Below are 22,920 nucleotides of genomic sequence, written 5' to 3' on the forward strand. Positions count from 1 at the left end.
GAGCTGTGCGAGTTACTTGTGGAATATTGTGAAGTTAGTATCAGCTGTTTGGACTCTAATTCTGACGGCACCCATTGACTGCAGAGGATCCACTGGTGAACAAGTGATGTAATGCTAAATTTCTCCAAATCTTTTCCAATGAAGAAACAAACTCATTGACATCTTGGATGTTCTGAGGGTGAGTAAATGTTAAGCAAATTATTAAATTACATTAAAAACTATCATCAACACTGAGTGAATAATTTCTACAACGGCATTGAAAATTGACTTTTTTTTTTTTTTTTTTTTTACATCATCCTCCATCATCAGTTTAGCTCTGAACTTCCGAGAAATAGTTCAGCTGACTGTCAAAAGTCTAATTCAGCTGAATAGAAAGAATTACTATGACCAATATTACTGAGACTCTTTACAGAATTATCAAACCTAATCACATAACAATGCTATAAAACTATTTTCTGTCCTCCAAAAGTATTATCATTAATAAATCTTGAGAAAACACAGGGTATGTATAAACGATTTAATGCCAACAACTTTAATAGCATCATATGCATTAATGACTCCTCATTAAATAACATTTTAAAATACAGAGGCAGAATTATATGTTGTCATTCCCTTTAAAAGCACTCAATTAAGCCTTTTCAGTAAATATATACACATGCCTTTACCATTTTGGTATTATAGTTTTTCCATTTTGTACCATGTAACGTTTTCTACGCCAAATAACACCTGATCCAGGCACGCAATAAGCCTTTCAAAATACAGTAAAGTGAGAAGTTTCATAGGTAACAACCAGACATGACCTGAGGCAGGTCTCTAGAAAGAAAAAAGTAAATCAGTGAACCCACTATGAACTCTATTTTCCAGATGTTGCCAGACTCTATTTGATTTCTCCATCAGGTTTCATGCTGAAGGGCTCCAGGCGCTCGCTCTCGGGCAGAAGGTTGTTGAGACGCTCCATCAGTGGTATCGTCTGGTCAATGCCCATCTGGATGCGTCTCAGAATCATTGACATTTCATTGACCTTCTGGATCTGCTCGGCGTACTTGGCGTATCGCTTTTGCCTTTCCTGCATAATGCTGAATAACGCCTCCACTGACAGATCCATCTGACAAAAAAAAAAACAGGTCAGCATTTACAGCTGGCTTGTCGGAACAGTAAAATTCATTAGAAATGATGGTGAATACCTCTTTGATCCTCTTGACCAGAGCGTTCTGGTCAAAGGCAACAGCTTCCGCACACTGGTGTAGATGATCCTGATATCGGACACACAGCTGCAGCACCTGTGCCGAATCCAGCTTTTCTAAACAGACAGTGCTGGGGGAGGTTTGCCCACTGAGCACACCTGAGAGAATGACACCAATAGTAGGCTCAAATTGTGATTCATATCATTATGAACTTATTGATAACAGTCCAAATTTGATTATTCGTTTTTATATCAGATTTTTAATTATATAATTATGATTCTATGGAAGTTTATTTCGCTACGAAACAAGGTAATTGCAACTTTTTCTCTTTTTTCCACAGAATTGCTTATTTATATCTTGCAATTGTGATTCTGAGAAAAAAATCTGAATTTGTTAGGTGTCTAAACATTTGGGAAATAAAAACAGAATTGCAAGATATAAACTCGCAACTGGGAGGGAAAAAGTTAGAATTGTAAGATGTAAACTCACAATGCCAAGAAAAAAGTCAAAATTGTGAGATGCAAACTTAATTTTCATTGACAAAACAGTCAAAATTGTGAGATATAGACTCAGAATTCTGAGAGGGGGAAAAAAAGTCAGAATTGTGAGATGTAGTCAGAATTCTTAAGAAAAAAGTCAGAATTGTGAGATGTAAAGTCAGAATTCTTAAGAAAAAAGTGAATTGTGAGATGAAAATTTGCAATTACCTTTTTTTATATTTTCATTTAATGGTGGAAATAAGCTTTCCATATGTTTCTACTTCAATTCGTTATTCAAATATTAACCTTTAACCAGTGGCTGTCATGAAAATGTGTTTATGAAAGATTTATTCAAACATACATTAAATAATGAAGACATCCCTAACAGCTTAAGTAAAAATATAATGAGTATGTAATATAGTGCACTGCATATATTTATCAAAATGCTCCATTTTGAATTTGGTAGATGTCACACCACAATAAAGAGCGTCAACCACACTGACTGTAATAAAATTCTGTGATCAAATTGACAGATTTTAAAAGTTGAGAATTTGTTTCATATGAGAAGTAGCAGCACATCCAATTTATTGGATGGGATGTGCACTACAAACAATGCGTTTAGTGAAGTTTTGTTAGAGCACTAACTGAAATCACCATAGACTAAACGATTGATTTCAGGATTATCGATATCGGTTAATCAAAATGAAGATCAGTTCAAATAAATTCATTTATATTGTCAACCCAGACCTATTATAAACCATTTATTCTCCTACAAAACCTAAACTAATAGATAGTTGGCATTTGGACTGCTGCTTACCTTTCAGAAGAGGCTGGAAGGTGGGAATTTCCTGTAGCTTTATGACATCTGGATCATTATGGATATTCCGTAATGACTGAGTTCCTTGGGCAACAACTACTATGTCATCCATTTTGGCTCTATGCTTGGCTGGAGAGGGTACAACTGAAACAACGAGACAGAACTTACTAACAAGTATGGTAGAATATATACAACATAAGTAACTCCTCCATTCTAACAGATATACGTCTATAATAAAAAAAAATCTTTAAAGATGCTGATGTCGTTTCCATGAGGAACATATTTAACATCAAGTATAAACATAGCATGAGCAAGTAAAAATCGCGTTAGTAATATAATGTTGAGTACCTGAAGCGCTGAAGTCTGAATGTTTATGTTCAGCATCTCCACTCTGTTCAGCACCCATGGTGCACTCAGTCTATGCATTCAACACAAGCGCTGAACCAAAACAAATGACAAATTATATTTTAGATATCATAATAATTATACATTTTGTATAACATTCTACATTATAAAACAAAGATTAGACATCTAATACATAAGTACGATACAAATCTGGTTCTTGAAATTTGATTTAATACACATGCATAACTACGAAAGGCTTAACTTACCTTAATGTTATTTAATAATTCGGCTAACGTTAACTGTTTAGTTGAATGAACCGCTTGCTAATGTTTTACATTGTAGCTTACGTAACTTAAAGACATTATGAGATGTTAAACCACAATACTGGTTGCTGATACCGTTCACAAACTATATTTATTAGCAAATAAGGTTACAATCACTAGAGGAACAAATGAAACATCCGGTCTGATAACATGTGACGCGTGGTGATGGCGTCACGAGTTTGTTTACATGTGACCATTCAGGCCAGATGTATGAGATGTTCTCGTTTCTTCTTCTTCTTTCTTCTTTCAGGTTTAATGGCGGTTGGCAACTCATCTCAAAGGTGCATTACCGCCACCTACTAGACTGGAGACTGGACGCTAGACTGGAGTGTGGGCATTAGACTGACATCAAAGGAGAGGTGGAGAGGAAAAATAAAAAATAAAACAAATAATAATTTTAAAAAAATAAAAAATAAAAATAATCCCTATTAAATTCTTTCACTTAACCCACTGTTTTTCAAAAATAACATTAATAAATTGTGTATTCTCCCAGATGCTTTCCCTAATAAATGCTCAAGTGTCATGCTTTGTTCATCCATTTGTGCCTTTAATTCTGCCCTATCTTCTTCATATTTTTTGCAGTCTAACAGTATATGCTTCACTGTCTCTTGTACATTACAATAAGTGCATAATCCAGTGGGATGTTTTCCTATTCTGTGCAATGTTGTATTTAAACCAGTGTGACCCATTCTAAGACGTGAGACTAACATCTCCTCCCTTGGGCTTCTGCCCTTCCTCATGCTTGTGACTACTTGATTTTGTATACTGTATAAATGACGTCCTGTATCCGCTGTGTTCCAATATTCCTGCCATATTTTAAATGAATGTTGCTTTATGATGGTTTTGACCTCTGCTCTACTTATTGGTACGTGTACATCTACTGTTTCATGCTTTGTAGAGTTTTTTGCTAGCATATCCACAACTTCATTTCCTTTCACCCCTACATGGGCAGGAACCCAAAAGCAAGTGGAGTATTTGGTAAATGAGGTCTTGTCTACATGACGCTCTCCCAGATTGAATGCTTAATAATGCTGATAAACTGTCTGAGGCTATAACGACACCTTGGTTCTGATTATTTTCTTCCACCCACCCTAATGCCAGTAAAATTGCTACTAACTCCACAGTGTAAACTGACAGGTAGTCTGTTGTCCTCTTTTTGACTACTACTTCATACCGAGGAATAAAAAATGCTGCACCAGTACGGCCTGTTTCCGGCTGCTTTGATCCATCCGTAAATATGAATAATTCCTCTTGATACTGCTCTACATAGTTTTGAACTATTATCCACTGTGGCATTATTTTTGAGTTTTCTTTTAGTATTTGTTGTAAGCTTATATTTACAGATGGTTTTATAAATTTCCAGGGTGGCATCATTGATATTGCCACAGTGGGTCCTACTTGCAACTGATTGAGACCTGCATTTTGAGCTTTTCTCGTTTCTTTGATCGTTTTTCATTTATAACTAAAAGAAAAGTACACTCTATATTAAGAGAGAGAGAGATAGAGAGGAAACTAAATTAATTAAGAAAAATAGTAACATAAAATGAATTAAATCACTTTTTAAAGGCTGATTTTAAAAATCATATGTAACTTTTACATACATTATATAATCTGTTTAAGATGACACATATTTTAGTGTATATAAAGCTTACACTTTAAAAAAAGCTTATATTTTAAAAAATATATTTAATCTATAGGCCTACACAAATTATATACCTACAAATTGTGTTCACTGTATATAGTGTAGTATCTCTCTATTCAACTTTAAAAAAAAAAAAGGCGAGAGATAGAGAGAGAGAGAGAGAGAGAGAGAGAATCACAGTCTGGCAATTTAGACAATACATTTAAAATTACCTGATCCTTTGCTTGATATTATTTTTGAATTAATAATATATAATTTATTATAATTAATATAGAAATAAGTGATACTATATCATCATAGATCGTAATGCATTTAGAATTATATACATTGCTAATAATTTTATTATAATTATTCATTCTAAAACTGATTTTGTGGTAAATTAGTCAAAATGTTTATCAAACTGTTCATCTTCTACATTTAATAACTGGACCTTTTTTAATCAGATTTTTGTCTGTGTACATTAGTTTATTTTAAATATTAATGTGGTGTGACAAGCTGCATGAATAATACATTTAAAGGAGCCAGCCTTGTACCTTAAAGAGTACCAAAGGTTTTGGGTAGTAATTTTAAACTTCTGGTATTTTTCTTCTTCTTCTTCTTCTTCTTCTTCTTTCAAAAACAAACAAACAAAAAAAAACGTATAGCAACACAAGAAATTAATAGTAACTAATGTGTACATTTATTTAAACACACATGTTTTAAAAACAATACTATTATGAATATTGTAATGCTGTTACATATTCCATATATGGAAGAAAAACTGCAATTCTTCTTTTATAGTTGTATCTGTTTATTTATCCAGTTGGTTATTGTCTCCACTACCACTGTCCCTCCTTTGTTTTTCAATAGGATATGTTATGAACACATTCATATTCCAATTGTTAACGTAATTCCTAAAAAAAAAAACTCGGCATCTCTCTCAAAGAAATTAAAAGCTCTACAGGTTAAGCTAATGATTTTCCAAAAATCTCATCTGTTTCTCAAAGGGGCAAGAACATTAGACACAATGCAGCAACATGAGAACCACCCCTTACTGTGATCATCAGCCATGTCGGTGAATCGCAAGAAGCCCTGTTTGATTGGCCAATCCGTGTGTCAATCATTCCTCCGTGAAATGTAACCGCCATTCTGACTGGCCACAACAAGTGCACCTTTTTATCCAAAGATCCTATTGGTGGAAAATATAGGTTAGTGGTGTCACACGAAGGAAAGAAAAGTAGGTCAGAGACTGATTCCGTTTATGTCACAGTTCCTCACGGACCGGACGTCAAATAACCGAAACGAACTGTGATGTTGAGCTATTCCTCCGGTAAGTGTGACGATTTGACGTTTGACCATTAGGTCTAAGTATTGCGTATTGCTTGTCGATGTATTATGTGCGGTTTTTTTGTCCGTTCGCATATTGATTTCAGTAGGAGGGGCGTCGGTGACATTTCTCAGGTTGAATACCTTAGAACTAATGCAGCTGCCACAACAACAGAAACATAATGTTGTCAGTGATTTAGTTAGAAAGTCATAAATCATAGCAGAGTGCAGCCACAAACCCACACCCATCATCGATGTGAGTGAGGTTAATGGTCTGCGTCCCCTTTAATATGGTGGAGCGCAAGTGTACTTGAGCCTCCTGTGTGGGTTGGTCAGTCACTTCAAAAGGTACTCACGTTTGCATTATATCAACTGTGTTCGCCTTCTAAATTGGTGCTGGGTCTCAAATCCTTATGAGCTGTCTATCTAGACAGCATTTTTGGGAGGATGTGTAGGCTCTCGCAAGTGATGCTTTCTAGGTAGGCAGCTCAGGGCTACAGTGGCGTCATTATGCTTCCGATTGCGGTTTCTCTACTATGTCCGTTTTGTTGCCATTTTAAAGAGAACAGATAAAGGGCGTGAGGTTAGTCACCATTCAGATGTGCCTTTTTAAACCAGTCTGCGTAGGCTACTGAGTAGTAGCCAGAGTACTAGCCTGAGTACTATATGCATACAACGGTGTCCAAAATCCATTTAAAAATCTCATATTTTAAACATGGAATGTTTAAGATTATGCAGTATTACTAGGCAACGATACAAATGCAAACACATTTGTGACACTGACCAGAAGTCACTTTTGCAAAAGGTCAGTTGTTCTTGCTTTCACTGAAGCACACAATGTTCTTTGCATCATTCTCAGATCATGCTGGATATTATGCCGAAATTTTCAGCTCAACTTTTCGCTTATTTTTATGATGAGAATATAATTAGAAACTTTAAATTAAAAGCCAAATGGAAATGCTTTCATTGCAAAACACTGTATAGGGCAGACAGGGCTAGTTGTCATATTTTGACTTGAGTGAATATTTCTTAGCATGGATTTATATTTCAAAGGGAAAGTCTGTATTTAAGGCACAAACCTTAAACTATTGACTACAAAAACATTTGAACATTTCTACCATGTAAAAAAAATACAATTAATTTAACATAATAGTTGCCCACTTGTGAGAACATGCCCCAGTAGTGCAGCTTATTTTGGCACACTTCATTATTATTACAGTGTTACAAATATTAATTTAGTTTAAATATTAATATTTATAATTAAATTAAATTAATTTAAAAAATATTTTAATTTAATTTCTGTATTTTTAATTATCTACATTTTAAATTATTAATTTATTTTGAATAATTATTAAATGTATTAATTTAATATTTTAGATTTCTAATATTAAAATAAATTGTTAATACAGTATTAATAAATAATTGTTGTTGTTAATACAATATTAATAAATGTTAAATATTTATAATACTAATATTTTAAAATGTTAATATTACATATTAATTACCATTGAACACCAACTAGTACCTAATGAATGTAAATCATTTGAAATGCATGTGACAACTTGGTCCAGCTTTACATTTGTGAAAAATAATATATCTTATAAGACAGTCTGCTTTCAGTCATGACAAGTCTAACAAGTTATGTGAAAGTGCTGCTTCCATATTGTAAGATGGGTGTGTGGTGTTCATTTGACGTAACTGCATTCCTAAAGTACAGCATCAAACACTCATCATTAGGGCGTTCATCTGCACTTACTTCCTGAATTAGTTGTTTTTCCTTAAACCACATCTGGACTTTTTCCGTTCATCCACACGTAATGTTTCTCCTGAATTTGTCTGTAACAACTTGAAATGAGGCTCTTAATTAGGATGAGTAATACAGGTATAATCTTTAAATGTGACATTGTAATACAGTTGCCATGAAGGGAGGTTTAATTTGCATATTTGGCTTTCACCATACTGAAATCGTCTTGAATTCGAATAAACTGAGATGACCTACTTTTATCTTCTTTGCTCGTCGCTTTCTTCCTCTTTTTTTTTTTTTTTTCTTTATCTTTGGCAGTCTGTTTGGGCTAGCCCACGCATTCGAGAATGGATCATTTGTAGAAGGGTGGAGTGATGGTGGTGCATGAACGATGAGAATAAAAACACTGAGTTTTTTAAAGGGGTCATATGATGCGATTTCAATTTTTCTTTTCTCTTTGGCGTGTTACAAGCTCTTGGTGAGTACGTTTTTTATATTTAAAGAATTTGCCACTGATGATTCAAACGCGAGTTTTGGGCAGTGTAGAGTAGCGCTTGTTGTTTGTCATTTCTCCGATCACAAATGCAGACATGGTTTTATGTTTACGCGGCACGATGCAACGCAATGCGTAAAAAGACAGTATAAGTCATTATAATCCGTAATTATGTCCCCACTGGATGCAACAAATGCCTCGTTTGTAATGGGTTTTAATGTTTTTGTCTCGTCGCTCCGGCCGGACAGGGCATCACAATATGGTAGGGGCATAACATTTCCGTCACACGCTTGAGGTATTCGGCCAATCACAATGCACTGGATAGCTGGCCAATCACAGCACACCTCACTTTTCAGACCGATGAGCTTTGTACAAATCGACGCTTTTCAGAAAGGCGGGGCATAGAGGAGAAACAATAATGTACAGTATGTGAAAAATAATGTGTTTTTTTAACCTTAAACAACATAAACACATTTCATTACACCAAATACACAAAATAATGTTCTTTTTAGCAACATCATATGACCCCTTTAACACTTTTGTTTAACTATGTGAATTTGAAAAATGTCTTATGCATCACACTTATCACTGCACTCTTGCTCCAGCGTGGGCATTTAAACGGCTGATTGGGGGGTCTGCAAACACACTTTTTATTTCAGCAGAAAATCCCATCTGAACACAGGGGACTCCTGTTTCATTTACGGCGGGAGAAAGTGGGTCTTCCGGCCCTTTCTTTTTGCCAGTTGTGTTTCTGTAATCTAAATGTGGCCTAGATTGTGAGCTTTCCAAGGGTTTCCTGGCAACCAGAGCAGGTCATTGATGAAGTTCACCGATTCCTCCGTGTGTATGTGAGTGTTTGTGGGTGTATGAGAGATTTTTTTTATTTTTTATTTTTTTGGTAGATAATAAGGAAGCTCAAGTTACCTATTAACTTGAAGGGATAGTTCACCCAAAAAATAAATTACTGTCATCACTTGCTTCAGTCCAAACCTTTATGACTTTCTGTATTCTGTGGAATATCTCAGTGTTTTTTTTTTTCTCAATACCTCCTTGGCTGCTGTTAAATTTGTTTGATCTTTTATGTACTACTATTCAAACTCCTTTTAATAGCAGTTTATTCAATGTAAATGTTCCTGCTTGTTTTAACCATTTATTTAAAAACCTAATTTAGAAAATGTACAGTTTTAAGCAATTAATGGCCTATATCATCAGCTAAATTAAACAGTGGTGTGCCGCAGGGATCTGTTCATGGGCCTATTTTATTTTCATCATATTTGTGCCTATTGGGCAAAATTTTTCATAAACGCAATATTTTGAATGATCTGTACACTGGTGATACCCAGCTATATATCCCAATTGATCCATCCTCCAATTGATCTCCATCCTTTGATGCACTTGTACATTGCTTAGCCGAGGCTAAGGCCAGGTTACACGAGTGATTTTCTTCATCTTAATACCAAAAAGACTGAGTGTGTTGTCTTTGCACCCCTTTCTGTCACTAAGGAAATTATAAGTAGGCTGTGTTATAAGATCATCTTAAGAATTTGGGTGTTGTCATGGATTCAGCTTTGGCTCTAGATACGCAGGTCATTAGAGTTGTCAAGGCTGGGTTCTCCCAACTCAGAATTATTTTTAAATTAAAACCAATTCTCTCCTTTAAAGACCTTGAAACTGTCATTCATGCATTTGTATCATCACACATTGAGTACTGTAATTCTTTATATATATTTCTCTGGGTCAATTATCTCCTCTTGCAGTGGCCAGGCTTCTGACTCATACAAAGAAGAGAGAGAGTATAACCCCAATTTTGGTCTCCCTTCACTGGTTGCCTGTAAAATTTAGGTTTGAGTTTTGGAAAGCACTTTGGTCAATGGCATTTATTTTAAACATGCTATAGAAATAAAATTTGTATTGTATTGTACAATGAAATCCAATGGGGTCCAAAATGGTTTGGTCCATTTGGTCAAAAATGGTTCACGAAAACAATTATTTCTATCAAAGTGGATGTTGGATGCAAAATTCACTTATACATGGTGTTTGCATATAAATGTGTCTCAGCAGTGTGCGGACACAACCACCCTACAATGATAAAAATCCATTCACTTAATCCCCCAAAAAACTAAACTGTCTCAGTTATCAAGCTGTTTTGATTTTTGGCCCCGCAATGTCTATATAACCTATATAATGTCTCGTAACTTCAAATGTAATGTCTTTGTGAAACTGAAATGTAGAGTTTGTTGTCAATGGAAACCCATTTGGTTGTTATAAATGCAGATTTATTTTTGTCCACAGGAACTTGTCACAAGTGGAAGGACATGCATTGAACATCTGCTTGACTGAATCTGTGTGGTGAGCATCTTGTATTCTCTATACACACATTGATTTAATATAGCATATTATAGCCATTTTAAAGAAGGTTTTTTTTTGTTGTTGTTTTTTTTTGCCCGTGTTGCTCTTAAGATGATCTAATGGCAGACCAAAGAATGGACATCTCCTCCACTATGAATGAGTTCATTTCCCAGAGTTCTGCAGATCTCATCAGCAGTTCCATTGGCACTACGGGCATGGACTACAACCGCAAGAGGAAGGGCAGCACCACCGAATACCAGTGCGTGAACTCCTGATAGTATAGTTTCGGTTTTCTAAAAAAATTGCCAGTTTATGAATTGTAATATAATAACAATTTTAATATTGTCAGATGAAAAGTGGCATGTTTGCAGTTCACACATCTGTTTGTTCTCCAAAATATCTGAAACACAATGTTTTCTTAATTAAAACTTCTTAATTCATTATCTTAATAATACATAATATATAAATTATGCAATTATTCATATTTTAAATAATATTTTTTGTTATTTATATTAATTATGTGTGTTTATAATTATATTATTTATAATTATTCGTTTAAAATATGAAATGTCTGTTTTGAAATATTTTAATTTATGATGTATGTATTTAATGTTTTGTTTTACAGGATTGATGGCTTTTCGTTTGAGTGAGTAGAGATGTTTCCTAATATATTTCACAAATTTACCCTACTAATAAGATCATTGAAAAATAATGTAATTTAAAAAATGTTGTTTCATGAAAAACTATGGTTTTTCTTTTGATTTTCACAGTGATAGTATGGACACAGATAAAGATAAGGCAATGGGAAGGTAAATGAATATGAAGTACATGCTGTTATCTTTAAATACACCGTTTTAAGACATAAAGAGATTAATAAATTAATGATTAATAAATACATATTTTCTCCTAAATCCAGGGATGACCAGCAGGGCCGGATAAAAAATGCCAGGTAAGGTGCAGATTAGATTTTTCTCTGCTTCAGAGGATACATATATATTGTATGTAAAAGAGGTGTGTTGCTTGTATGTTTTCAGCTGATTTTTTTATTTTATTTTATTTTTTAGGGAGGCTCACAGTCAGATAGAGAAGAGACGCAGGGATAAAATGAACAGTTTTATAGATGAGTTGGCTTCGTTAATCCCCACTTGCAATGCCATGTCTCGCAAGTTGGACAAACTTACTGTACTGCGCATGGCCGTCCAACACATGAAAACATTACGAGGTGTGAGCTTTCTACCACAGAACCGGCCAGAATACATCTGATCGAGCTCATTATGAGTCTAAAACCAAACTTTTTCCACATTTACTTATGCTTGGCTTTTCTCTTTCTCTCTTCTTCTTGTAGGGGCCACCAACCCATACACAGAAGCAAACTATAAGCCAGCATTCTTGTCGGATGATGAATTAAAGCACTTGATTTTAAGGGTGTGTTTAAAATATCAACTCCAAGGCTTTTGAGAATTTATCATGTGGGAAACTTTTAGGATTTGTTTTAAAACTCTTCTTCCCTCTTTCTCCGCAGGCTGCCGATGGCTTCCTCTTTGTAGTTGGCTGCGATCGTGGAAAGATTCTCTTCGTCTCGGAGTCTGTTTATAAAATTCTCAATTACACTCGGGTATATTTTCTTGACAGTGATCTCCATGCTCTGATTCAGTAAAGTTTTTGACGTTAATGCAAACTGTTCTTTTGCACCATCAGAATGATCTGATTGGCCAGAGTTTGTTCGACTACTTGCATCCAAAAGACATTGCCAAAGTGAAAGAGCAGCTGTCATCATCAGACACGGCTCCACGGGAGCGACTCATCGATGCCAAAAGTAAAGTTTGTTTTAATAGGTGTTAGCAGTCATTTTACTCACATTTTAGCCAAAGGCACTTGGACTGATGTTCGGTTCTCTCTGAAGCTGGTCTGCCAGTGAAGACTGACATCACTCCCGGCCCCTCCAGACTGTGTTCAGGGGCCCGACGATCTTTCTTCTGTTGAATGAAATGCAACCGTCCGTCTGTGAGGCTGATGGATAAATCTCTCCCTCTCTCTACAGCAGACCGCAAGAGTTTCTGTACGATCCATAGCACTGGCTACCTAAAAAGCTGGCCGCCCACCAAGATGGGTTTGGACGAGGATAACGAACCCGATAATGAGGGCTGCAACCTCAGCTGTCTAGTGGCCATTGGCCGCCTACATCCGCATATCATCCCCCAGCCCATGAACGGCGACATCCGCGTTAAACCCACAGAATACGTCTCCCGCCACGCTATCGATGGCAAGTTTGTTTTCGTCGACCAGAGGTGAGAAGGTGTTTTTAGATCAGTGTGGCATTATCTGCAAGAATGATCCAATTCCAGAATGTTTTCTAGATCTTTTATAGGGCACCAGCTAAACTTTTAGATGCACTTTAGTATACGCCTTTAAGGCTCAAAAGACCACTAATAATGTCTGGGGTGAGCAGATTTGATAACTTGCTAAAATGAGATTTGAATTGTCAGAAACCTCAAGGGTCTACAAGTATTGCTTTCAGTTCATGTCAGTGGATTAGCATCTCATTTAATTCATTGTTTCCATTTAGGGCAACAGCCATCCTGGCATACTTGCCTCAGGAGCTTCTAGGAACGTCATTTTATGAGTATTTTCACCAGGATGATATCGGTCACCTCGCCGAGTGCCACAGACAAGGTTTCTGTTTTATTGGCTTGATCACCTAATTCATACCATTTGTAAATTAATGTTTAATAAGTGCTTTACTCTTATAATGCCAGTCAATATCACGTTTGTAATAAATGCTCATTTGCTTTTTTACTTCAGTGCTACAGATGAGAGAAAAGATTCATACAAACTGTTATAAATTCAAGATAAAAGACGGCTCTTTCATCACTCTGAGGAGCCGCTGGGTCAGCTTCATGAACCCCTGGACCAAAGAGGTTGAATATATAGTCTCTACAAACACTGTGGTTTCGTAAGTGTCACATCATATAATGTTTGTGAATGTTTGTTTTTTGAATCGGGCAGAGGAAATGAGCACAGGCCCCACTGACGTAATTCATGATCTAATAAATTTGCCTTTCATACACTACTTAAAAACTCATTTACTTCAGTGTTATCGTACACAAATAATTAGTGCATGTGATTGTAAAAAAAAAATAAAAAATGTAACGCCCTCTGCCTTTAAAACACCATTTCTGATGACATACTTAAGAAAAAATGATTTTAAAAATAACATTATTTGTAAATCAATTAAATAATATATTATAAAACATGAAAATAATAATTATTAATATAAATAGAACAATAATTATACAAACAATCCAATGTATATTAAATAATATACTATAATATATAATACTAATAGTATAAAGTCTGTCAAGATGGAGGACAAGGACTTCCCCTCAACTTGCTCCAAAAAGAAAGGTATCAGCAGCTTTGCAGGTAGTTTGCATGGGTTAAAAGACTTATGAATAGAGAGAAATAAAAGTAGAAAAAATAGACATTTTAAATAAATAAATAAATAAAGGTTTTAAAGGTTTGTGTGTGTGTGTGTGTGTGTATCATTTGCTTTTTTACTTCAGTGCTACAGATGAGAGAAAAGATTCATACAAACTGTTATAAATTCAAGATAAAAGACGGCTCTTTCATCACTCTGAGGAGCCGCTGGTTCAGCTTCATGAACCCCTGGACCAAAGAGGTTGAATATATAGTCTCTACAAACACTGTGGTTTCGTAAGTGTCACATCATATAATGTTTGTGAATGTTTGTTTTTTGAATCGGGCAGAGGAAATGAGCACAGGCCCCACTGACGTAATTCATGATCTAATAAATTTGCCTTTCATACACTACTTAAAAACTCATTTACTTCAGTGTTATCGTACACAAATAATTAGTGCATGTGATTGTAAAAAAAAAATAAAAAATGTAACGCCCTCTGCCTTTAAAACACCATTTCTGATGACATACTTAAGAAAAAATGATTTTAAAAATAACATTATTTGTAAATCAATTAAATAATATATTATAAAACATGAAAATAATAATTATTAATATAAATAGAACAATAATTATACAAACAATCCAATGTATATTAAATAATATACTATAATATATAATACTAATAGTATAAAATTAATAAATATTAATAGAAATAAACACATTAATAATAAAATTGTATGTATGTGTATTTTTTAAACAGTTTATTGTAATACATTAGTATTAATAATAATAATACAAATACTATTATTTAATAAAAATGTTATTTAATATGTGTGTATATATTTCTGTTAAATTGAATTATAGAGAATAGTTTTATAGTAAATAGTTTTATTATAGTAAATAAATTATAATAAGAAGAAATGAAATAATATACAAATCTATTAAAAGTATTATGTAACAGTATTAGTATTATTTTTATATATACTATATTTTGTATATGATGTGTATTAATAACAATGATAATGGTGATGATGATGATAATATTATTATTTATTAAACCGTTTTATATAAAACATGTTTATTATTATTATTAACAATAAAAGAATAAGTTCAGACCCTGCCAGTTTTTTAACTCTGCAATGTCACATTTTGAATGTCAATGGTATTTTTCTATTAATTACATTCTAATGCAGAATGATATTGCTGATTGTGCTGAATGGGGTTGTTTCAGGGGCAGTATGCTGGAAGGAGCAGACCCTAGTTATTCCCGGTCAGCCTCGTCCCCTCAGAGCATGGACAGCGTTTTAACATCAGGAGACGGTGAGATCACTTTCCAGCTGAGCAGTTTCTCTTACAGATCTCTTTTTTTTTTACATTTATGTGCGTATGTTTCTGACAGGTGGGGGGAAGCGTCCTCTTCAGACTGTTCCTGGTATTCCAGGAGGGACTAGAGCGGGAGCTGGCAAGATTGGACGCATGATAGCCGAGGAAGTGATGGAGATTCAGAGGTACGTGCAGCATCCGGCACATTTAGGTTGCACTGCAATATTGTTCACAAAAACGATATTTGATTCTATAATGATGTCCTGCCCCCAGGATTCGAGGCTCCTCCCCTTCTAGCTGTGGCTCCAGTCCTTTAAATATCACTGCCACGCCCCCACCTGACACCTGCTCTCCAGGGGGAAAGAAGGTGAGAGAGCCGCCTCGCAAATTCACTCTTTGACCACACTTACACCTACAGTTAAAGGAATAATTCACCAAAAAAAGATCCTTTGCTGAAAGTTTACCCTCAGGCTATCCAAGATGCAGATGAGTTTGTTTCTTCATCAAAACATATTTGGGGAGATTTAGCATTACATCACTCTGCAGTGAATGGGTGCCGTCAGAATGATAGTCCAAACAGCTGATAAAAACACAATAATTTACAAACCATCAATTAATGTCTTGTGAAGTGAAAAGCTGTGTGTCTGTAGAAAATCCATTGGCAAAAATACCAGTCAATAATCCAAAATGAACGCAGAAATTTGCAGCAAATTTAAATTTTTGTTTAAACGTTTCCTTTTGGGCAAGACACCCCAGGTGACTGATTAAAACAAGATTACATTTTTAATTTTCATAAATTTCCTGAACAAAAATCTGAACATTGGGTAAAGCCAGGTTCAGAATTATTCTAAAATATTTACTAAGGGGACTTTGGATGTGTCTTTTTATCACTCCAAAAATCAGAAAATACTGTCAACACAGTTTTCACATTTTTAGGAATAAAATGCTTTATAATGTATAAAATATGGCAACAAAGCCGTCTGTAAAAACCTTCAGAATAAAACTGTAAAGTTTGGTATATGGAAGTGCTTTTAAAGGCTGTTTTCTCAAAATTTACAGATGTAAATAGATAAAGTGCAATAAAAAAAACATCTAAAAATATGTGACCCTGGACCACAAATCCAGTCTTAAGTCGCTGGGGTATATTTGTAGCAATAGCCAAAAATACATTGTATGGGTCAAAATTATCGATTTTTCTTTTATGCCAAAAATCATTAGGATAATAAGTAAAGATCATGTTCCATGAAGATATTTAGTAAATTTCCTACCGTAAATATATCAAAACTTAATTCTTGATTAGTAATATGCATTGCTAAGAACTTCATTTGGACAACTTTAAAGGCGATTTTCTCAGTATTTTGATTTTCCAGATTTTCAAATAGTTGTATCTCGGCCAAATATTGTCATATCCTAACAAACCATACATCAATGGAAAGCTTATTTATTCAGCTTTCAGGTGATGCATAAATCTCAATTTAGAAAAATTTACCCTTATGACTGGTTTTGTGGTGCAAGGTCACATATATTTTTTTGAATGTTTCGTTTAAATACTCTGAAATAGTATGTTATGAAAAAAAAACAAATGGCTCCAAATCTAAAAATTGACCAGTGCATGAAAAATGATTCTTTTACGTTACAGTTTTGTTTTTCTGTAACATTTTCGTCTTTTAGATTCAAAATGGTGGAACTCCAGATCTGCCTTCAGCAGGAATTGTGCCTGGGCCCGATTCGATAGGATACCCATATTCAAATAACTCATTAATGAGTGAGTACACTGAAACAATCTCGCATAAGTGAATCACATGTAATATTCTCTAGCAAGTGCACTAAATGAATCTCCGCCTGCAGGTGACAACTCCCATCTCAGTATTGACATCATGGAAGAGCCCGGATCCAGCAGCCCCAGTAACGATGAGGCAGCCATGGCCGTCATCATGAGCCTCCTAGAAGCTGACGCTGGCCTCGGCGGTCCTGTGGATTTCAGCGACCTTCCCTGGCCTTTGTGAAACCACAGCGGACTCCCATCAGGATGCTCTTCGGGTCCAAGGCTAAACAGGTCTAACTGCAGGTCACCGCAGCTGCTCGGCACAGCAGAGGCTCCTGAACAGGAAGTGCACCGCAGTGGTGTGCGGAGGCTAACATGCTGTGGCCGTTACATACAGGACCTCCTACACAAAGCACACAGAATGGTTGAGCTGCATACTTCTTTCCAACCGCCTCTGTGCATTTCCCACGATTCTCACACGATTTTTCATGACCTGCCTGGTTCTCTGTAAATATTGGCCTGGATTATTCCTGTGGTTCCCATCAGCAAACATGGATATCTTTCTATACATATATAAATATATATATATATATCATTTTGTTTGTGTTTTAATGTTTTTACACTACAAAAGTTGTTGAAATGTTAAATATTCTATATGCAGATTGTAACTAATATTGTAATTCTATTATGTAAGATTTCTTTATGCAAAATATATATATATATATATGGTAAAAGTGTAATGTGTCAGCAGTGGGTATTTTTAAAATAAAAAAACTTGTCTTTAACATTTCCGGTTCTCCCCCACACCACAGATTATCAATGTCTTTTAGAGAATTGCTAGAGATGATTCCTCATGGAGCTCTTCTCATGCCTGCTTCAGCTGATGTCTCTTTCCCTGGCTTTTGATTGGTCCGTGGCTGAGATATTTTTGTTCTATGTTGCCATCCAGTGGTAAAATCTGAGGAAATTAAACGTGTTGTCAGGGGAATGGTTTGACAATTGAGATCTGAAAAATCAATTAGTGCCATTGCGAATTATTTTGTAGGTCAAAATAATTTTATTAGCATAATTCTAAATTAATTGAATTAGTGTGACATAAAAAGTGTGATGGGATTTTTTTGAATATCAAATGTTTCTTGAGCACCAAATCAGCATATTAGACTGATTTCTGAAGGATCATGTGACACTGAAGACTGGAGTAATGATGCTGAAAATTCAGGTTTTTCCATCACAGGAATTAAATAACTGTTCTCTACTTTAATATATTTTGAAATGTAATTTCAAATTGTAATAATTTTTCTTTTTGTAGTTTTGATCAAAGAAATGCAGCTTTGAAGAGTATAATGGACTTCTTTAAAAAAAAAACATTCAACCTTATCGACCCCAATCTTTTGAATTGTAATGTATATAGATGTTTATGTATATGTTTTTAAGCATTTCATAAAATAATTCAATTTTAAAATTTTTTGCATTGACATTTTCATGACAATACAATGGATACAAACGTGCTTAATTGTTACAAAAATGCATATTAAAATAGTCTTAGCTTCTATGCAAAATCTCATTTTTAGGTGAAATTTAAATCTTCCTGGGATCCACCAATAAAATTTTATGAAAACATGACAAAGGAATTACAGTCATTTCTACATTTAGAACCAAATCTAATAAACCAAGCATGCTGATTTGATCATGTTTATTAAAATAACATTTCTCAAGCAGTACACGAGAGGAATTTCTCTCCTGATGCACCTCACTGCAACTACAAATAACGTCAAAATGAAAAGTACTGTAAAATAACATGTGACATCATTTCAGTACTCATTCACTGGCCATGCATCACAGTGAAGCTCCACAGGTGCTCCGTTACGTCCCGTCCAAGTCAAAACCAGAAGGGATTCTCATTTTATCGCATGATGTCACTCGCTCGCAGGGTGCTCCAGTGGGTTGTGCTCCTTTTTATTGCTAAGTTAAACAGCCACACAGCACCACAACATAGTACAGTCACTTCAGATACTAATCAAAGGAGTGATTATCAACTTTGAGTGTCTAATTTAAAAAAACTCCTTTGGTTGAGGTCTATGTGGGAAAGAAAGGCAGTGTCCAAAGGTCATGTGCTGCCACAGCGATTGTCTTTGACACTCTTAAGGCAGGAGAGGACTTGAAAGGCAATGTGGTCTTGGCAGCATGACTTGGCTGGCCTCTCTCTGCAGTGCTCCAGTGGTGACACGTGTGTGTGTTGGTCAAATGGCTAGGGATGAGGCATCAGGATCAGCATCATACTGGTGGCTGGGCTGAGGGTGGTTGGGGAGGATGTCTAGTTCATCCACCTGAGGCCCGGGGTGCATCACCACCAGCTGGTCCTGAGGGATGTCTGCGGCTGCTGCGGCCAGGTTGGTGATGGACTTGCTTTTCACGCACTGGAAGTCCACGTGTCGGCTTTTGCCTTCCTCTTTCTCCCATGACATACGGATGAAGGGCCGCTGGACGTAGTTGTAAATGACCTCAGGACGTCCGCCGGGTCGCTTCTTTACCTTCTCCTTGTAGGTTGGGTAACCTAGATGCAAACATAGGCACAGCATTAGCAAGAATGCAAATTTAAGGGATAGTTAACATTATCTAAAAAAAATCTGTATAATTATTCACTTTCATGTTGTTCAAAACCTGTAAGTCTTTTTTTGTGTGTGTGGAATATAATGGAAGATATTTTGAAGAATGTTGGTAACCAAACATTTTGATTCCCATTGACACACAATGGAAGTCAATGGGAACCGAAACTGTTACCAACAGAGTATGTGAGCGGAGCGAGGAGTGGAGCGGTGTGATTTTGCCTGAAGCTAGGAGCGGATTTTTTGAAAGTCGGAGCATTGAGGTTTTCACTCGCTCCGAGAATGCTCCGCTACCGCTCCGTCACGAGCACAAATTATGTCAACTCACACATTAAACATAATTAGTTAGCTTGACAGATATGTGAATCACATATGAAGGTTAAAATGGCAATGGACGAGTGCGGGAGGTTAAAGCATGTTGTAAGTTGTACAGTTTGTTAATCTCCGCTCGAAACTAATGTGCTGCTACATTGCTGCACACGGACAGAACACACAAGCTCACACATAACGTACAGATCGCACGCATACATTCAGGAATGAAGAAAATTTGGTCAATGCTGTCCTGTGATTTATCAGCTTAAAAACGGAAAAGTTACAGCATATTCTTTCTGTTTCTGAAGTAACTACCCTCAGCTTCGCCATAGTAGAGACGTTGCACAGACAAGTAAGCTAAGCGAGTTAAGCAGTCATTTAATATGGACTTGGGCTAATTGTAGTGTTCCAATAAACCATGTTAAAACTATTCTTCTAGTATTATGCATTTATTTTTCGTTTAATATCATTTCTGAACAGAACTTGGATTTTTCAAGCATAGTGAAATAATTTAGCCGCGGGGCGATGTTTCTGATCAGTGGAGCGGGAAATGGTGAACTCGGAACGGAGCTGGAGCGGAGTGATTATTGAATGCTTGGAGCGCGGAGGGGAAATTGTTGCCACTCCACTCCGCTCACATACTCTGGTTACCAACATTATTTAAAATATTTTCTATTATAAAACAGTGTATGGTTGATTATCCCTTTAAATGTGTGTAATGTGTGAATAAGCTAATTTCATTTCAGGTTGATCTGAAAGCAGCCGATTGAAAGCCATCTTATCCACATCCTGTTATTCAGTCTCTTACCTTCGATGCCTAATCGAATTTTCTTCAGTCCTCTCTCCTTTAGAACCGACTTGGCCACGTCTCGGTTTTCAATGTATTTGAAGAAGCGGTATAGTTTTGTGCTGTATATAACTGTGTGACAAAGACAAAACCATTATGACCTTGATTCATACGAATATATTCCTTACAAACCTACAATGATCTTTGATACATCCAGACTTTTCTGGCTAAAAACTAAAAATCTTGCTTATGTTAGTGAGTTGCTATGTGGTTGCTAGGGTGTTCACCCATTTTATCATCTACAAGGTCAAAATCATAACCCAACAAGCTGCAGTTTGCGGTATCATTCATGTTTGTAGCAATATGGGTTTAAAGGTGTTCAAAAACCACAAGCGCACACCACTAATGACCACGAACAATCAATTCTAATAACCCCCCCCCAGAAATTACCCATAATGCAGTGACTGACATTGAGTTAACAGTGTGTAATTGAGGTGCAGCTGAAGTAAACTGACTCTGTGAGTATTCCTCTCCCATCTGCGGTGGATACTCCTCATCCCAGTCCACCACGTCGTCGTCGGTCAGCACCACCACATGACACTCCCTCTCTCCGCTCTGAGCGCTGGCCACCATCAGGGGCAGCACCATCTCCTCCAGATAGAACTCAAACTGCCGCCGGGCGCCATCATTAGACAGCTCATGCATGAGTGCACCTGCAGCCCACATGTTCCAGAGCGTTATTCAAATCAGCTCATAACGATTCAGCAGCTGACTCACTGATTCAATCCAGCCATATAATGACATATACATGATACTTTCAATTAAAAAAGCAATTACAATGTAAACCGGTCACGCTAACAGCATCCAGTGACCCATATCTGGCAATCACATCGGATACAGCACTGACCTACTTCTGCTCTCTCGCATCTACCATCCTCAGTCATCCAAAACGCTCGGAATACCATCCAGCTCCGCCGTTGCCGTGACAATCAGAGCGTTTTCCGGCACAAAAAGACTAATCCGTTTGGTGCATTTGTCATGTTAATAGATACTCACTGAGGTCTCTGCACTTGATGGTGCTGTAGTCGAAGGCGATGCAAAGGTAGTCACATGCCTCTCTCAGCTCCGGGATGGATATCCCATCAGGGCAACGGATTATCCCTGATTTGTAGTAATCCTGCTAGTTAAAAGGGAGACGCAGAGGAAAAACAAACAGGCGGCCATTACTGAAGCAGCACTTATTCCAAAGAGAAGCAAATGGCTCCGATGCCAGATAGACACACACCCCCTCTGCTTTTCCCACTCTTCACACGCACTGATCCATTTAAAGCCAGCCAAACGTGGAAAGAGCTCAACATACGGACAGCATGAAGACGCTCAACAAAACACTTCACTGAAAAAAAAGAAAAAGCTTCAATATGGCTGTTATTTCTGTAGTGCTGTCCTGATTTTTCCACTGAGCTGAGCCTCACGGTAGAAGCTTAACTCTTTCAGCCTTTCAATGTCACAGAGACGGGCTTGTAACGAATGCCAAAGTTGACCAAATAAAAAAAAATTTCTGATTAAACACTTGTATACAAAATGTACATTTTAAATATGTAATATATATATATATATAGAGAGAGAGAGAGAGAGAGATGTTAATTGTAAATGCTAAAAAAAATTACATATATATATATATATATATATATATACACACACTGCCGTTCAAAAGTTTGGGATCAGTAAGACTTGTAATGTTTTTTTTAAAGAAGTCTCTTCTGCTCATCAATGCTGCATTTATTTGATCAAAAATACAGAAATTTCTTTCAAAAAAAGAAAGAATAAAAATGTACTGACCCCAGACTTTTGAGCAGTAGTGTATATTGTTAGAAAAGATTTCTATTTTAAATAAATGATCTTCTTTTTAACTTTTTATTCATCAAAGAATCCTGAAAAAAAATATCACAGGTTCCCAAAAAAATATGAAGCAGCACAACAGTTTCTCATATTAGAATGATTTCTGAAGGATCATGTGACACTGAA

At 36.1% G+C, this 22,920-nt stretch overlaps 2 protein-coding genes and 1 pseudogene across 8 annotated transcripts in view; 1 reads left to right on the forward strand and 2 right to left on the reverse strand.

Annotated features, from left to right (window-relative positions):
• Positions 1–217: 217 nt before the first annotated feature.
• Positions 218–3,341, reverse strand: LOC107679594 (loss of heterozygosity 12 chromosomal region 1 protein homolog). Its single transcript, XM_016475184.1, has 5 exons — positions 3,092–3,341; positions 2,829–2,918; positions 2,481–2,624; positions 1,185–1,342; positions 218–1,105 (listed from the first exon to the last, which is right to left on the reverse strand). Exons 2-5 carry the CDS (start codon positions 2,884–2,886, stop codon positions 878–880), a joined length of 588 nt encoding a protein of 195 aa, XP_016330670.1. The 5' UTR covers positions 2,887–2,918; positions 3,092–3,341; the 3' UTR covers positions 218–877.
• Positions 3,342–5,996: 2,655 nt separating this feature from the next.
• On the forward strand, positions 5,997–18,358 carry LOC107679592 (aryl hydrocarbon receptor nuclear translocator-like protein 1; annotated as a pseudogene).
• A 511-nt stretch (positions 18,359–18,869) lies between these two features.
• Positions 18,870–22,920, reverse strand: part of LOC107679615 (BTB/POZ domain-containing protein 10-like) — a 17,142-nt gene continuing 13,091 nt past the window's right edge. For 5 of the 7 annotated variants that reach the window (XM_016475217.1, XM_016475220.1, XM_016475221.1 and 2 more), the window contains 4 exons: positions 21,952–22,075; positions 21,411–21,608; positions 20,917–21,027; positions 18,870–19,744 (listed from right to left, as the gene is read on the reverse strand). In XM_016475217.1, the coding sequence (XP_016330703.1) occupies positions 19,431–19,744; positions 20,917–21,027; positions 21,411–21,608; positions 21,952–22,075 (747 nt within the window). In that variant the 3' untranslated portion in view covers positions 18,870–19,430. The remainder of the gene's footprint in view (positions 19,745–20,916; positions 21,028–21,410; positions 21,609–21,951; positions 22,076–22,920) is intronic. The other 2 variants (XM_016475219.1, XM_016475216.1) reach the window with 1 other exon arrangement.

This window comes from Sinocyclocheilus anshuiensis, unplaced genomic scaffold, assembly GCF_001515605.1.
Source record: "Sinocyclocheilus anshuiensis isolate Anshui unplaced genomic scaffold, SAMN03320099.WGS_v1.1 scaffold288, whole genome shotgun sequence".
In the NCBI taxonomy this organism is placed as follows: Eukaryota; Metazoa; Chordata; class Actinopteri; order Cypriniformes; family Cyprinidae; genus Sinocyclocheilus; species Sinocyclocheilus anshuiensis.

What these genes read in the sequence shown, in the direction of transcription:
- LOC107679594 (XM_016475184.1), bottom strand. Translation starts at nt 2,886, where the DNA reads ATGGGTGCTGAACAGAGTGGAGATGCTGAACATAAACATTCAGACTTC. An exon ending in CTTCCAGCCTCTTCTGAAAG is followed by an intron (nt 1,343 to 2,480) that starts GTAAGCAGCAGT and finishes TCATTCTCTCAG; the next exon opens with GTGTGCTCAGTGGGCAAACC. An exon ending in TGGTCAAGAGGATCAAAGAG is followed by an intron (nt 1,106 to 1,184) that starts GTATTCACCATC and finishes TTTTTTTGTCAG; the next exon opens with ATGGATCTGTCAGTGGAGGC.